At 31.9% G+C, this 17,122-nt stretch overlaps 2 protein-coding genes across 3 annotated transcripts; both read right to left on the minus strand.

The window, feature by feature from the left end:
* Positions 1 to 1,412: 1,412 nt before the first annotated feature.
* On the minus strand, positions 1,413 to 5,993 carry LOC124828995 (YCF36, putative (DUF1230)). 2 transcript variants are annotated; one of them, XM_088099425.1, is made up of 4 exons: positions 5,447 to 5,993; positions 3,489 to 3,517; positions 2,764 to 2,820; positions 1,413 to 2,058 (listed from the first exon to the last, which is right to left on the minus strand). In XM_088099425.1, the coding sequence occupies exons 1-4, from the start codon at positions 5,919 to 5,921 to the stop codon at positions 1,855 to 1,857; spliced, it is 765 nt and encodes a 254-aa protein (XP_087955551.1). In that variant the 5' UTR covers positions 5,922 to 5,993; the 3' UTR covers positions 1,413 to 1,854. The 2 variants fall into 2 exon arrangements, with proteins under 2 accessions (XP_087955551.1, XP_047158360.1); XM_047302404.2 differs by having other exon boundaries at positions 1,413 to 2,064; positions 5,447 to 5,989.
* Positions 5,994 to 6,828: 835 nt separating this feature from the next.
* LOC124828994 (Protein kinase superfamily protein) lies at positions 6,829 to 15,859 on the minus strand. Its single transcript, XM_047302403.2, has 13 exons — positions 15,181 to 15,859; positions 14,420 to 14,860; positions 13,987 to 14,090; positions 12,300 to 13,396; positions 11,749 to 11,789; positions 10,854 to 10,922; positions 10,673 to 10,773; positions 10,311 to 10,389; positions 9,876 to 9,974; positions 8,520 to 8,588; positions 8,282 to 8,331; positions 8,023 to 8,199; positions 6,829 to 7,464 (listed from the first exon to the last, which is right to left on the minus strand). Exons 1-13 carry the CDS (start codon positions 15,565 to 15,567, stop codon positions 7,371 to 7,373), a joined length of 2,808 nt encoding a protein of 935 aa, XP_047158359.1. The 5' UTR covers positions 15,568 to 15,859; the 3' UTR covers positions 6,829 to 7,370.
* Between the last annotated feature and the right edge of the window lie 1,263 nt (positions 15,860 to 17,122).

Genomic DNA, 17,122 nt, shown 5'->3' on the forward strand with positions numbered 1-17,122 from the left:
ATCCCATGTGAGAAGTGAATTTGTATCAAAGATTTGTTAACACTTTTGTGTAGAGCCATCGTGAATATTTAATTGGAAAAAGAGATATTTCTTGATATGGTTGTTCTTCCTGAATCTTTGACCAACTATTTTTTTATAGAGTTAAATATTAATTGCTCCATGAAATAATTATATCAATAATGCTATGAAATGATAAAGAGATAATGAAAAGAAAGAGAAATATGTAGTACAGTGTTAACTATTTTGTTACATTTTTTGGTGTAAATATGTATTTTCTTACAACCCATTTGACTGAAATGAAATGAGAATGGGAAGCTCATTTGTACTAAAATTATGTAGCATTTGATCTAATATATTAGACTCACTATGCTAAATTTCACTGGGTTGTATATAGTGTAATAAATTAAATTAAAAAAGTTTAATTTAGGGTAGTTAGATATTCGATTTATAATTACTTGCATGAAATACTGATTAAGAAGAATTTATCTCTTAAATGAATCTAATCTTAACACATTTAAGAAATTTTATAGATTTATCTAATACAACCACAATTCTTTTTTTTTTCTTTGTCAAACAGAGGGAGATAAAATCTCAAAAACTACTTCTAAAACAGAAAAATATTATTTCATGATACCTTTTGAGGTGTATACATTCTTTGAATAGAGAGATGTGAAGGGATGACAAATGTGAGAAATGCAATAGAGATTTAAAGAAAAAAAAAAGAAGATAAATTAAAAAATAAATAGATGTAAAAAATAATATAAGGGAAACAAGAGAAAATTGAAAATATATAGTTATTTTAAAAAATATGACCAATATTATTTTCATTATTAGTATGGGTGACACCATATATGCTCATGTTCTAACTTTCTTGGGCAGCTTTGGAGGTGCTGAATGGCTGCCAATACCAGCAAGATTATATTGCAGGGGAAAACTTTAATTTTTCTTCATACCCTCTCCTTTCTTATTCTAATTTATTTTTCAAATTTTCAATGTAAGTCATTTTTTCTTTGGTGTATGTACTGATTTGAAGGAACATGCAACATGTGGTTAGGACTTTCTCTATTGTGAATTTCTTTCTCTAATAGTTGAAAGTTGTTCCAACTTAAATTTACCAATCACACTTCTCCATATATATACTTCTCTTCAATCAAATTAAAAAAACTCGAGCATTATGCATGCACAATATGTTTACTAGAATTAACTTCAACACAGAAATTATCTGTTCTGAAAAATACTTACGACAGAAAAAGGTTGAGGTTGTCATGAAAGACCATCTGGTATAGCATGATTTGGTAAAGCATACAATGAAAAATTTTAACATTATTTACTGAGGTAAATAATGATGACACAAGAAACTGAATATATAAAAATTAAATTGATCAACAGGAAAATAAAATATATAAAAATGATTACACGAGAAACTGAATATGTATATATGTTCATTTGTATCCAGATTTACAGTATACACATGGTGTGTAAAAGGCAACATAAGATATGTACACCTAACATAGAATTTGATACTAAATAAATGGAGAACTTATTCCTGCCAAATATCTACAATTCATGGAGGGTCCATTGTTGATGTTTTAGTGTATGGTTGGATACACTTTTCCATAAATACTTATGTAAGCAAAAGTAAGTGAAAAGTTGAAATAAACTTTTTCATAATCTAAATTAACTTATGCATGAGTTTAAAATCTGATTTTGAGAACATGCTTATAAATTAACTTCTGCATAAATTAACTTTGGTTTTCTTGAAAAGATTTATTTCATTTTTACTTTTTATCTTTCTGATAAGTGTTTAAGGAAAAATTTATGCAACCATATACTCTTACTATAAATGATAATGTATTATTGAAGTTCAGATTCATCACGAAAAGCATCTGGTTCAAATAATCTTGCAGAATCATCGTTGTAAACTCCAGGTACAACTCGAACTCTAGGTTCTTTTGATGTCAGATTTTGGTTCCCATCAATGTTGATGAGGATAATAACACATACAAGTAAAGAAGTTGCCAGACTTACAAGAGTAATTTTCAATCTGCTCAGCACAGGCTTCACCTTAAACAAAAAAAGTTCGTGGTTAAGTTAATTCATTAGGAAGATTACTTGAGTTTCAATGAAAGTTAAATGTTATTATTTGCAAAAGGCACAAAAGTCAAGATAGATACATGTTGTCTTCCTATTTTCTAAAGTGACTTATACAAATGAACAGCATAAATTTTTTAGAATGTGACTTATAAAAAAGATGAGAAGGAGTGATCATAAAGCTTCAAACAAATTAAGCCCAGGTCATAAAAAGCCTACCTTTTTACAGCATAATAACTTGATTGGATAAACTTTAGATAAATACTTTACAAGAAAAGAATAAAAGAGAAAATAAGAACTTTTTGTGAGGAAAAATTAGTTGTGTAAAACTTAAAAACTATTTTTTAAATAAATTAAAGAAATAACTTCTAGAAATTGATTTATGTATTTATATTATGAAAAAAATCATTTCACTTTCTTTCTTTAAGTCTGTCGTGGAAAAAATCGATCCAATCATATCCTTGAACATACCTAATTCACGAAGCTTGATAAAACAATCATTCTCTGGCATGGCTGTTTAAGCTAGTCACTTAAACATTAAAAAACAATTGTAGTAGGTCCAAAAGAAGAGCAATAATAATGTACATAATATTATGACTAGGGTCAGAGGAATCTCTAGCAATAACACTGAAGTTATGTGTAAAAGTGGCAATGGTTTAGTAGAATGCTTACAGAAAATGATCCGAGGAGTCTATCACGGGCCAAAACTTCAGCAGTCTTCACCCATATCTGTTGAGAAACATGAAGCCTTAAGTGGTAGAATGCAATATTTGTTCATACCACCCAAAACAAAAACAAAGGGAATCCTTGCACGAGACATTGCACCAATTCACATGACAAGGGAATCAGACCCATGTTTTGCAAGAGGAAGAGGCTTAACCGTTCATGTTTTGCACATTTTTTGTAAGGATTATAAAAGGAGCTCAACAAAGAACACCCTAAAAGATCTATGGATCATACTTTAGTATTTAGCATGGATAACTTATTGGACCAAATGAATAGGCACACACAATCAAATCCATCAACTTTTTCATCCATGTATTTTTCACGCAAACATCATTTGCTATATATCACTGCTAATATGTGTTAGTTTCCTTTATGGTAGTGGTGGGTAACATCAATACACACAGTAGTGTATTCTACAAGAATTGTTAGGAGAGCTGGGAATAATACATTTTATGCTTTGAGTTCTTCACTGGGAGAGTCACAAACCACTAAAGAAACAAGCAATTGAGGACCCAAATAACAAAGACCAACAAAGACGACACACTAGAACATTCAAGCTAGCGATGAAATTCATGGAATAGGCACATACAACAAATTATACTGCACCAAGATTTTGCATAAATGAGGCTAAGCATTCAGGGAAAAAAGAGGAAGAACTGAAAAGAACATACCTGACCATCGTACCACCCTGTTTCCTCATCTGTAATGTTAAGAGAAGAATATGATTATGCATCCATTAGCAAAGTTTTCAACACTCTTAATGGTTGAATCTTTAATTTAAGAGAAAACCGTAAGGAAAACAATAAAGTAGCTTATGTTACAAATAATTTCCTAATTTTATAAAATTCAAATTTCTTGTAATTCTTATACTCCACTTTATTTTTTTAGAAAATATTGAATCTTTGAAAAGTATATATAATGTGAAGTAATTAAAATAAAATAAAAAATTAACTTGTTTCAGGAAATTTCAGGAAGAAAATGAATTAATAATGTTACTACACAGATGTTATGGGATGAATTAAGTATTGGGAGTGTAAAGTTCAGTAATTATAAACATTTTTATATTATTAAGTAATAAATAACTATTATAAAATTTAATTAATTTATTATATGTAACTGCATGATTAGATTACCATAAAATAATTTCGTATTATTAGGACATTTTAATTAAATTTAATAATACACAGTTTAACTTTTTTGGATTATCAGTGTAAAATCTATTATCCAAATCAAAAGAAACCATAGTATGTATATAATTATTGTAAAAAAAATAATGAACTTTCGTGTATGAAGATTTGTGGTAGCACAATCATTTTAAAAATTATATTTATAACTTTTTATTGGTTGTAAGGTAAATTTTGTTCCATTGAGAATATTTACATTGTAAAGTAGATTTTTTTATTATTTTAAATTTGTAAACTCTACAATCTTATATAAATTGAAAATTACATGCAAAAAAATCACTAAAACACTAAAGTTGTTATATTGAATGTTTGACTTAATCTACATAAATTTTGTGACACAATGTTTTTTCATTGGTATAAACCCTTTAAACAATGCTGCTTAATTAAACAAGCAGCTTACTTTGGCAATATACTTCAAAACATATGCTTTAATATGCTTTAATGATAAAAATTTGTTAAGCACCATTAGATAATTTATGTTAGTAAAACATTACATATGCTTCAACACTTAATTAGAGAAAACAAAATGCTAAGAGTATAAAATCATAATCTAATCACGTTGGTATGGCTTTTACTTTAGATTTAAAGCTAATTTCACAATTTTTATAATATTTAAGTAATAAGTTATTTTATTTTAAATTAATTTATCTTTTAAATATTTATTGTAATAAAACAATTCAAATTTATTAAATATTAATTCTTACTTTCTTTAAATGAGATTTAAAATTCTTTAACTTTAAATAATTCAGTTATTCTCATAAAATTCAAGAACTTCAATGTAAAACATACATTTCTTTCATAAAAAATTTTAAGTTCTCTTTATTTTTCTTTCATAAAAAATTTTAAGTTCTCTTTATAAATGAATTGCCCACTTAAACACTATTAAAACTTATTTGGTTACACTAACGTACAATAATCAAAGTCTGTAAGGGCAAAATTATGTCATAAATACCTACAAGAGAAGAAAAACTACTAAATTGTTTTTATAAGATAAAATCAACTTATATGTTAGAAAAATTAATGTCAAAGAACTTCTACGAGAATAAAATAATTTTATTTGATTAAAAAATGTATATTCTTAAATAAGACCCAACATTCAGAGTGTTTTATTACAGTTTTCTTACAGCAATGGCTGACTAAAAACTTACGATTCATGTTATGATAGTTTGGGACGGGATCACAGGGTTGCACACTATGCAAAGTGACCTCAGTCTCTTATCATAGTCATAGGATAGTTAGATATGGCTGAAATTAACAAACCCTTCTATAAAATATGTTTCCTAAATGAATTATATTCTTAATTTTTGTATGCTTGTTATGAAGTTTGAACAAAACATGAGCTAAAAATATTTCAAACCTATTCTAATTGGTTTTCCAGTATCAGAATTGAAAGAATTCATGTAGAGTTGAGAAGTTAAGAGAGTAGAGTGAGTGAGGATACATACATTCAACGGTGGCGCTGAGCAATCGGTTCCCGACGTAAGCCCAGCCCAGATACATCCTAACGACGGCGAGCGTGACAGCGAAGAGGCCACTGGAGGCGGCGCAGAGGAGGCGCTTGAGGGGCTCGGCCTGGGCGCCAGCAGAGCCGAACCAGGCGACGGGGAGGCCGATGAGGAGAGCGAAGGAGGTACCGGTGACGAGGAGGCGGGAGGCGTACTCGACGGCGTCGAGGGCGGCCCAGGAAAAGGGGAAGGAGGTGGAGAGAGAGTGGTACTCGTTGATGGGTTGCTGTTCGAGAGGAACGGGACAATCTGTTTGGGGAGTGTTGTTGTTGCTGTTGCTTGTGGAAGAGAAAGATATGAAGGAAGTGGTTAGGGTTGTGGTGGGAATACGAAACAGTGGGATTGGGGAAAGTGTGAGTCTGCTTCTTCTAGATGGTAATGGTGATATGCGCGTGGGTGTTGCTGCCATTGCCATTGCTACTGCACTTTCCTCTGCTTCACTCTTTCTCTTCCTTTCCTTCTATCCATTATCCATTCAAATGGAAAAATATGCTTATTTTTATTTTAAATGCCTAAATTAAATTTTATCGTTATAAAATTAGTAAAATAAGTAAATTTATATAATATATGATATTAGTCATTCTTTATATATATATTTAATATTTTCTTATCCCTACATAATAAAAATTAAGTTCACATATGGTTAAAGTTTGAGTATTAGTTTTTTTAAAAAAATATATATAAAAACTAAAAGTAAATTTAAAGAAAAGGTACGAGAATAAAAAAAAAAATGTATTTAACTCGTTTCCAAATTCGGTCTTGTTGTTTCTAAATATATACTATATTTTTGTCTTTCATTTATTTATTTTTTATTCACGAACAGTATAACGTTTTACTTTTGTAAATATTTTATTATAAAAAATTACTCTAAGAATGCATTTTTAGTGCTTTAAAAATGATCATGACTTAGCACCACATAAATAGTTACCAAATATATAAAACTCTCAGATTATATTATGCTTTCGCAATCTACACTTTTTCCTATATGATAATTTTTGAAAAATGAGTAAACTTATATGATTAATTAATCTCATAATATTTGGTTTTCTTTTATCGAATTTTATGGTTTGAAGCGTTCTCCATTAGATCTTAACTAAGTTTGTAGCAAATCATATATGACATAAAAATTTGACCAACTTCAATCGTTTTTATCCCTTGGCATAAACCTCAAGGACTCATCTTCCAGTAAGCTCTCAACTCTCAAAGAGTATTTTCCTAACATGGAATTGGAATACGAAATCCTTCGTATGTACTATATATGTTAACATCGACCAAATAACACAGTAACGACTATTTTCAAAACGAAAAAGTGAAAACGTTACTGAAGTCCCATAGAAAACTTTGGCAATTTCGATGCTGTAGTCTGTGACAAATATCAAACAAGACATGATAGTCATAAGAGAGGTATACTTACTAAAGACAAACTCGAGCTGAGTAATAGAAAACACAATGTTTTTTTTTTCCTTTTTTTTTCTTTTTTCTGTTCTTTTTCTTCTGTTTACATTTGCTTGAGAACCTGAGAGATCGCATGTTTACAATTCCAAATAAGACCTCTACAGACAAAGAATAATTTTGTACGTTTTTTTTTTTTTTCATTTCAGTTTCTTGTTTTTCTTCCCTCTCGGGATCCTTCATTTGTACCTACTCCAACTAAACCTCCACTGCACTTATGCAGATATTGGGGAGGGACCTGCTCTTTTCTGAAAGGGTTGTGTCCACTGCCAACTTTCAATGTACCTGACTTCCCAGGTCAACAATCTTTTGATGTCAAGATGGACGAAAAAAAAAACTAGCTGTTCTGGTTCTTTGAACCAACAAACAACTTTTGGTATTATTACAGTAACTATGTTATAGACAACTTCGTTTAATGTGTTGAACCCGTTTTTGGGGCAACCATATGTTGAACACGGTAAAGACGAGACATCAGCTGTGAGAAAGATGGCCGCAAGTGTGGCTCCCTGCATCAAAAGCAACCCAAATAAAATCAAACAGCACAAACCAGTAGAATCAGTGTAACTTGAAATCAGATTTTTTTTTTCTTTTGTTTTGTTTTTTCTATGGTGAGGGAAGGGATGATCCTTGCTCTTATACTTTTCTAATTTTAAGAGCATCAATCCTTACGTTTTCTCTTTCAGGTTTTCTTTGTACTTTATTATTTTCTACTTATTTGGGTTCTGATGAATATGATTGCTTTTCACTGAAGATATAGACCCTCTAAGTATCAAATCAACTTATTCTCGTTTTTGTTCTCACGAACACCAATATAAGATGAAAATATGGAACCAAAGTTTTATTTAAACCATCAACAAATAACTAAAATCTAAAGTTTACTGATGCATATTAACATATCATTATATTTTAGTCAAAATCATAATTGTAAAAGAACATGAACATGGCGAAACTTTGACAATAACACCCACTGGAAATGCCCACAAATACACAGCTTTCCAAGAACGGTGGCTCTCATAATCCACATTGTAACAATCAGAAAAGATAAGTAGAGAAATGGAACTTACGTTTGCCAGCAATCACGTATAATCTGTGCTACTACTGGATTGACATCTTCTGGAATTTCAAGCCGTTTGTTTTGGAATCCAACAGCTCCAACAACCTGCATTGGGTTCAAACCTTTCCAGGGAATTCTTGTAGTAATCAACTCCCACAAGATCACACCAAAACTATATACATCACACCTGCATGAAAACTTTAACTATCACTTTGCGAACTTAGACATCATATTTGAATGGAGAATACACAGATACAGATTAAACTTACTTCTCATTGGCTGGCTCATTTCTTAAGACTTCCGGTGCCATCCACTCAGGCTGCAGGCAAAAGATATATTTAGTTTTTTTGGTAAATATTATATATCCCATAAGAAACCAACTACGGTGATAAATTGAGAACTTATATCAATTATGTTTGGTAAATATTATATATCCCATAAGAAACCAACTACGGTGATAAATTGATAATTTATATCAATTATGAATAACGAGAAATAACAAATTACCGTTCCAGCACAAGATTTTGATGACAAAAATGTATGGTGCTTCATTCTTGACAGACCAAAATCACAAACCTGTGAAATGACAAACAAAGAAAGAAATAATAATATATAATTTTAATAGATGTTAAAAAAAGGGCAGGGAAAAGGGTTTTAAGTTGTCATAAATGTGAAAGCATGACAATTCAAAGAAGAAAAAATATCGTCTTTCATCAAGCTTTAATTCGAATTAGTATGAGCAGAGTTAATTTTCGTACAACAGCTCTATGTCTATCACTTCTGGAGTTAAAAAGTGAAAATAAATTATTTACTTAAAATTCTTTAACGATTTTTATACACCAAGCACAAGAATAATTTAGTATCAAATCTACTGACATATTTTCTATATCAGACATAATGTTGGATGCCGGTCTAAAGCCCTATTAATTAAGCACATTTTGAAATCGTTTTAAAATATGCCCGGCATAGCTAAGAAAACTGTCACATGATCACATACCCAAAATTTCCTGGAAAATAATTAATTCAAAGTGCATAAAGATTAGTTAATACTTATATATGATTATATATCAAATGCAGAATAGTTATCAACAGTGCGCAATAGCAGCGCGAAGCAGCAATTCGAACCAACAAGGTTTGAATATTGCTTCAGTTTGGAATAATAGCTGCAATTCGAACCAACAAGGTTTGAATATTGCTTCAGTTTGGAATATATAATTTTGTAAGAATGATTTCTAGAAAAGAATGTCGTGATTACTTTTAAGTGGAAAAGTTATGTAGTTACTTTGAGTTCAGAGGTTGTGTAAATAAATTCAAAAGTTATTTTTATTTGTTAGAAGATAACATTTTCTAATTAAAAAACGACACTAAAAATAGTTAAGGAAAGGTGTATCCCCTTTATATAATGGTATAGATAATGTAGTAGTAATTTAACGTGTGTGTATTAAGCATAAAAATAAATCATTCAAATAATACAACTGTATCAATGAAATTTTATGACCAATTAATTGGACATAAAATAAATTGATACTTTGATATGTGCCTAATCACTAGGGGAAACCACCCTTAAAAACTAGTTGTTAAGGGGGGGGACTACACACGGAAATACTTTATTGAGCATCTTATATTATTTGATGCAGGACAGAGATACCTATAATACCCATATTTCTTCAATTTGCACATTAGTCAGAAGAATAAATTTGTTAATGCCGCAGAACAAAAAAACATCCATTACTCTCTACCAAACAAGCATAATTGTAACTTTTCACTGAATTCTGTTTCTCACATCAAGCAATCTATTGATATTTCTTTCCTTTTTTCAGCTTTTTGAAGTAAACTCCCAAGACAGAATTCATATAAAAATACCTTAACAATCCAATGCCTGTCAACAAGAAGATTTGGAGACTTCAAATCTCGGTGTACAATGGGAGGATGGCTCGTGTGCAAGTAATTCATTCCCTTAGCCTGGTAAGTGCACGATAAATTCACATTAAGTAAAGGAAATAGAGAATGGGATGACTGTCGAACTCCTTATGGTTCAGCATAAAAGCTTTGACAATAATAAAGCTAAGATGTGTCAATAAATATGCTGTTTATACAAATATTGGATAGAGAGAGATGCTCACATCACATTTATAAGAAAATCTCAGAGCCTCTACACTTGCTCCACGATAGAATTATATTCATGGACTCTATTTAGTGTTCAGCCCATGGCCAGTTGATTTTCTATATCTTAGCTGTTTCTAATAAATTCCTTATTTCTACAACCTAAAAGAAAGGGAAATTATTTTCAACTCTTACCACATCTAGAGCCATGCGCAACCTTTTCTTCTCATCAAGCCGAATATTGGGACGATGCAGTAGCCTATATAAACTGCCTCTGTATACCAAAAGACAAATATACTTTAACAAGCAAACAATAATATAGAAAAAATCATAATTAATTGTTTTTATGGGAGGCATAGTTGCAAGTAGACTAATTGCCAGAACAAAACATTAATAAATAAAAAATAAATGTACAAAATCAATAAAAGAAAACATTTCATGTAAACATAATCAAAGAGACCATTCAAGAAAATCACAAAAAGAAGTCCTATCATTTGCATTCCTGATTCAATCTCCCTACTGATAATATTTAACTTAATGCATAAGACAAAACTAACCTTGGAAGAAATTCGGTCAAGATCGAGAAATGTGGGGGCCGAGTAATTGCTCCCATGAAGAGCACAACATTAGGATGTCGCAGCCTTAGCATGATCTCAACCTACAATAAGACATAAAAGGGCATGAGTATTATGTGCGTATGACTGCATTATACATGTCCATATAGAGAAAATGGCTTACTTCAGATTTGAACTGAGCTAGTGCATCACCAGAGAAATCTTGGTCCAGAAACTTCTTTACGGCAACTTCCTGTCATGCAAACCATTCATGCAAAATTACCAAAATCAGTGCACAAAATTACTATTAAGTACTTTTAAGTCAAAGCAACAATGTATAATGAGATCTTCGTCTTTCCATCTATACAAGTAACAAAAGTTTCAAACAAAATCAAGATGACATAAACCAACTGGGAAGTGACATAACGGCCACATATGTCCATTTGCACAAGGAAAAAAAGTCTGCATATTCATATCCATATTTCACAGGCTAACAAAAGCAATTTACTAAACGTCTTGACAACCATATAGAAAGAAAGTGAAAGTTCAAAGACCTGCAACAAAGCCAACTTATCTAAGATAAGATTACTGCTAGACCCCATCTCACCCTGATCCCTCTTGGAATCTTAATATTGATAGATATTGATTTCAAGAATAGTTAACAGAAAAGAATTGGTAACTTGGCGGTGCCTTAGACAAGCACTTTCACTTCATAAAATACTATTGCATTTGTATACTTTTTGAATGCTTTTATGAGGATGTACACCCAGGTCAAGAGCATGGAATTACAACTTTCTGCACAGGTGAGACTTTCATGGACATTCTAGATTCTTTCTTCACAAAACTACTCAAAGAATAGACCCAATTGTAAGTAAGTGAAAACATTGCAAGTTAAAATATAACCATAATCCAAATGTGACATGAAACTAGAAATGGGCACAACAAATATTAATGAGCATTTTATCAAGGAGCTAAATGAACATTTTCAGATTATGTAATTTTAAGAACTTATATAGACAAAAACATTAGAAAGGACTTTGTTGATGTACTCAAGGAAACAAAAATGTGAGCAGACTTACAGTGCCATTGCAATCGGCACGATAAACTTCACCATACGAACCTACAAAGGCATGAGTGAACAGGGTTACGGACACAAGAATACATCTAAGATGAGCATATTTCCAATCAGCTTGTACTAGGTCTCCATTAATGAAATCTATCATATTAAATAATATATTAACAATATCTAAAATTCTAATTCTGTGTATATTAACAATTAAGCTATTATAAATTGCCAATTATCTTACTAATGGATGTTTTGTTTAAGCTTTAAGAAATTGTTTCATGATGCAATTTGTTTCAGACCTATTTTCACAAAAATAATAGTTTTAGCAAGTAAAACAACTTTTTAAGAGGCATTTACCTTTTTTATGAAAAAAAATTACATAATTATTATGAGAATTTAAAAGATAGACCTTTTATCAATCAAAACATGCCAAAAGTGTTGTTTTATTTTAAAAAAAGGTGAAAAAAGAGCCCATAAAAGATATATTTATACATGTAAACCCTTATGTCTTTATATAACAATTGTATCTAAAATATAACATTTGAAGCAAGGAAATACACTTACCAATACCAATACGCTCACCAATATCAAGATCCTCCCATTGAATTTCCCATTCTGAGCCTTCACCAAGCACTTGGTTAACTTCCTTGTTTCTACCATCATAGCATTCTCCATTAACCTCCATCTCATTTCTCTGAACAGCTGAATCTTTGCCCAACCCTCTGTTATTAAAAGAAACTCCTACATTCTTTCCATAGCCATTTTCATCATCTTCACAGAAACAACCAATTCCATTATCCACTTTACAGGAAAGAGCTGCCTTGGGCAAAGAAGATCCAGTACACTTTTCTTTACATAACTTATTATGTGAGTGTATAGAAGCCAAAACAACATTCATTGCGTTAGATTTCTCTAAATCAATATCCCTATCAGAAGCATGTAAAAACCCGTTCCTTATATTATCACTCTGTGAAGAATTGCAAAATTCAACATCTGTGTGCAATTCTTTTTGTTGTTCAGCTAAGCAGTCAGCTGATTGACATAACCTAGTATCACTGGCAGAGCCCAACCCATGTGAGGGCATGTGAGATTTTTCATACCTTAATAATAATAATCTATTTGTGTCATCTTGAACAGAATCAACATTTTTTTCATTAACTTTATCTACACCCCTATCCTGGGAATTTATATTTGAAAAAAGATCAGGCGGAGGTAAGGCACCACTCTCTAGTAGAACATTATGTAATTTTTGGGCAAATTCTGGGTCCTTTGCTGCACTGAGAACATACTTAGAGACATTTTTTACATGCATATTCTCTGCAGGTGATGGTCCTGTATGTGATGAGCATTCGTATGCTTCTGTATGTTCAAATCTCCTTGTCTCATTTACTTTAACATGATTAATTTCATCAGGCTCTGTTTGACTGCCCATAACTAATAATTCTTCTGTCCGGACTCTCCCCACTGTTGAAATTCTACCACAATCAGAAAAGACTCCTGGCGCACCAGTTCCATCATCTACAATTGAACCTGTCTTCTCTGGTAATCCAACAATCTCTGCACAACCCCTAACAGAAAAACTGGTGCTTTCGAGCTGGCTGCTGGGTACCTCAGCAGGAATAAGAGTTCCAGGGGCACCCATCATATCAATGATGTACTCACTGCATCAGTACAAAAATTAATAACAGTACTTGAAATTGTTTTGACATAAAGTAAGATCTGTACTGTTTGTGTTATTAAAAGTTCATTGCCATATGTGAGGAGAATAATACTTTGTGACCCAATTCCTTGAAAAAAGTAAGTTCAAACACACTAGTTGAAGTATCTAAATCACAAAAGTAACAATAAACTGCAGTTACTGTACTTCAATGATCTACTAGTCTGCAATAAATTAAAAAACCACTCTTACAAACTCAAACACAGTCACTTCAATATTCTATGCTTCATTTAATAATGTTTTATACTAATTAATTACACAGGTGGTGCCTCTTCCTCATTACATAAGGGAGGTAGAGTTTTACAAAGCACCAAAAGTACAGAACGAAAAGAGTGAAATAAAATTGTTTTTGGAAACCTGCCTCTGGTGTCTGGACTGCCCTAACAAAAAGTAAACATGCAATATAGAGTTTCTAAATAAAACATACAATGGTCATCATTTACATCAGAGGATAACTTAATGTGTCATGGAACTAAGCTACCTTAAAAGCAATATAATAAAAAGGGAAACAACTTTCTACCATATGGTAAATACCTTCCATCATCAGCTTTAATCATATTCACAGCCCCATCATCAGTTCCTGTATAATAGCTCCCTTTTACCAGCATGCAGGGAATGTTAATCCTATCAGCAAGTACCTAAGAGCACGAGAAGTCAAGTTAGCGTTAGTTGAAATCAAATAAATTGATGTGCTTTCCTGACTTTGAAATTGAAAGTAATATAACTAAATCTTTCCGCTAAAGAGAGTCAAAAGTAACTCACTTTAATTTTGCAGATATTACTTTTTTAATAAACAGAATAACAAGGGCCGTATAACTCCACAATAGAGAAAAAAAATGCCTTTCCTCATACTGTTGGATGATGAATAAAAATTGCACGAAAGCATTTAGTCGGATAAAATCTAAATTGTTCAAATTTGAAAGTCTCACACAGATCTCTTCAATCAATAAATGGAGAAAAATCTCACCTTAAAAAGTAGGGCTCGGTGACGTGAAAGTCCAACATCAAGACAGCCAAGGGGAAGAACAATGGTTTGCATAGAATCCCGTAACTCACGACTCCTCATAGCCCAACTCTTAGTAAGTTTCTCAGCATTAGTAACAGGTCCACCCATTCTATTAACAACAACATCCGCGAGCTTCTGAAGCAAGCCACTCAAAATCAGCCCCAGTTCAGAAACACAACACTCCTCAACCAAACTACACGCCTTCCTCTCAAGCTGATTAAGCTCAAGATCTACAACATGGTTCACCAAAATCACCTCACAATCGACATCTCCTGAGACAGGAGCCGTCTGCAGATCCACCAACAATGGCATCTTCCCTCGATCAACCAAATTCGAGGTAACCCCAAACACATCATAAAACCCATCCATCACTTTCTCATCATAACCAATCACATTGTAGTTCTGCCACAGTAACAACACCACAGCAAACTCTCAAAAACCACACTTTCAAAAAAAATTCATCCTACAGTTTCATTTTATTTTTCCTTTAACACTTATCAATAAGTTCAAAATGTCTATCTATAAATAGCAACAACAAACCAAACTTACTCCAATTATACAAAAAAAATGCAAAATTAATAATTTAAAAAAAAAAACTACCATTTACAGGCACCTAATTGGCTAATACCAGTTACGAGAAATAGAAAACGAGAAAATGCCTCGAATGGAAACGCTACTAGAAATAATTATAATCACCGTAATAATAATAACTAAATTATTACCCAATAACGAAGCGATTGAAACTGAACTAGGGCATGAGTGTCAGTGAACGAAGCAGAGTAACCGAGGCTGATCTGTTTTGCGGCGTCGATCTGCGCAGATTCCGCGGTGTCACGGCGATCGGAATCGGAAGCGCTGATTGCGAGCGCTAGTTGCATCTGAAACTCCTCCTCCTGCAACAAGTTGAACTCCACCACGTCGTTCTGCGCCTCCACAACGGGGCTCCGAGTCGGCGTCGGATCCGAAACTATGGTGGGCGAAGAGAGCGTGGAAGTGGAGGGAGCGTGATGCTCGTGCGAGGACAATGCGTTATGATTGTGATTGTGATTGATGGTGGCAGCGCCACCACCGATGTGAAGCTTTCTGAGAAGGTGCTTCATCTTTGGCATGGATCATCGACCGTAACAGCAGATAACGACGATGAAGAAAACGATGACTATGCAGATTGAGATTCGCTTAACCGCTTCTATCCACCCTTTCGCGTTTGCGTTTGCGTTTGCGTTTGCGTTTGCGTTTGCGTTTCGCGTTTTACCCTTAAACCGTTCCTTATTCAGGGTTTCATTCCCTCCACTTTCTCTTTACTTTCTCTTCCTCTTCTCTGTTTTCTTTTCTCTCTCTTTTTTTAATTTCGAAATTAATTATTATTTATCATTAATACTTAATAATTAATAATTGGTGATAGTTTAAATCCAATTAAATTCTGGCCTTGTAACTCCCACCACCCTCTGATGGGTTTTATAATTACAGTTGTAGTTGCTTCTGCGTTGGAGGTGTGATTGGCTGCGACAGCTCTCAGCCGTTGGATTCATTGACCGAGAAAGTGTTTCACATCGTACGGCTGTAAGAGAAGAAAAAGTCAAAGCGTGTGATCACCGGCAGAAACTATAGCCACGAAATGAGTATTCGGATTGAAATTTTGAGACTTCGATTCAATCGTCTTATCCAATCGTGTGAAAATACGGAAATATATAAATGTTTAATTTAAGATTAAGGATTTTAATTTTATTTAATGTTTTCTTCATAAAAAGTATAAGAGAAAATATATCACTAGTCACGAATTTAATCATCATGCATTAACAATACAAAGTACTTTTATACTACAAGTTAATTAAAAATCATCATGGTAAGTTGTTTGGCTCTACAATAATTAAATCAAAAGTCAAAGCTTATTCATTCTATAATGATTATCTTAAGGAGTGTTTGATATAAAATAAAATTTTAGTTTCATAAAAATAAAAAATATTTTCAAATATGTTATATAAAAAAAATAATAAAATGATTAAAATATATTTAGTTCATTACTATTTTAATTTAACATCGTTTTTACATGACTCAATAGACCTATTAAATATATTATAACTAATCTTATCAATTTAGTATTATAATTATTATTTATCATTATGTTATTATTTATTAGATAAGAATTACTTTCATAGAAATATAAACTCATGATACATGTTAGATTCAATAAATACCATTATATTTTCTGAGGAATATTTATAGATCTTAATTTTTTTTTACTACCTTAAGGTGAATTTTCTCTTTCCAATAACAAGGAATCGCTTTCTATATGTTCAAAACCACTGTTAGAATATTCTCATTTATCCATCAATTCACGCTCAAAATCCTGGTAACATAAAACATCATTTTATAATTTTATTAAAGAAAAGACGAGCAAGGTAAAATGGTGTTAAAAAATGAAGTGTAATTTATCCTAATGTTCGATGAGGTGAGAAGCTACTAAATGACTTTTGGACATAGAAATTGTCCTTTGACGAGCTTTAATAGCAAGTAATTGGAGAGATGGGTTAAAAAAAAAGAAAAGAAAATTATGATTTCAAAAAATTCTATTATAAAACATTTTTATATTATTCATTTATCTCTTTCTGTTGGTTTTTTTCTCATTCATTTATCTACCAAAAGAGCATATTCTTTCCATGTTAT

Source organism: Vigna umbellata, chromosome 1, assembly GCF_029865625.1.
Source record: "Vigna umbellata cultivar VRB3 chromosome 1, Vumbellata_1.0, whole genome shotgun sequence".
NCBI classification, from domain to species: Eukaryota; Viridiplantae; Streptophyta; class Magnoliopsida; order Fabales; family Fabaceae; genus Vigna; species Vigna umbellata.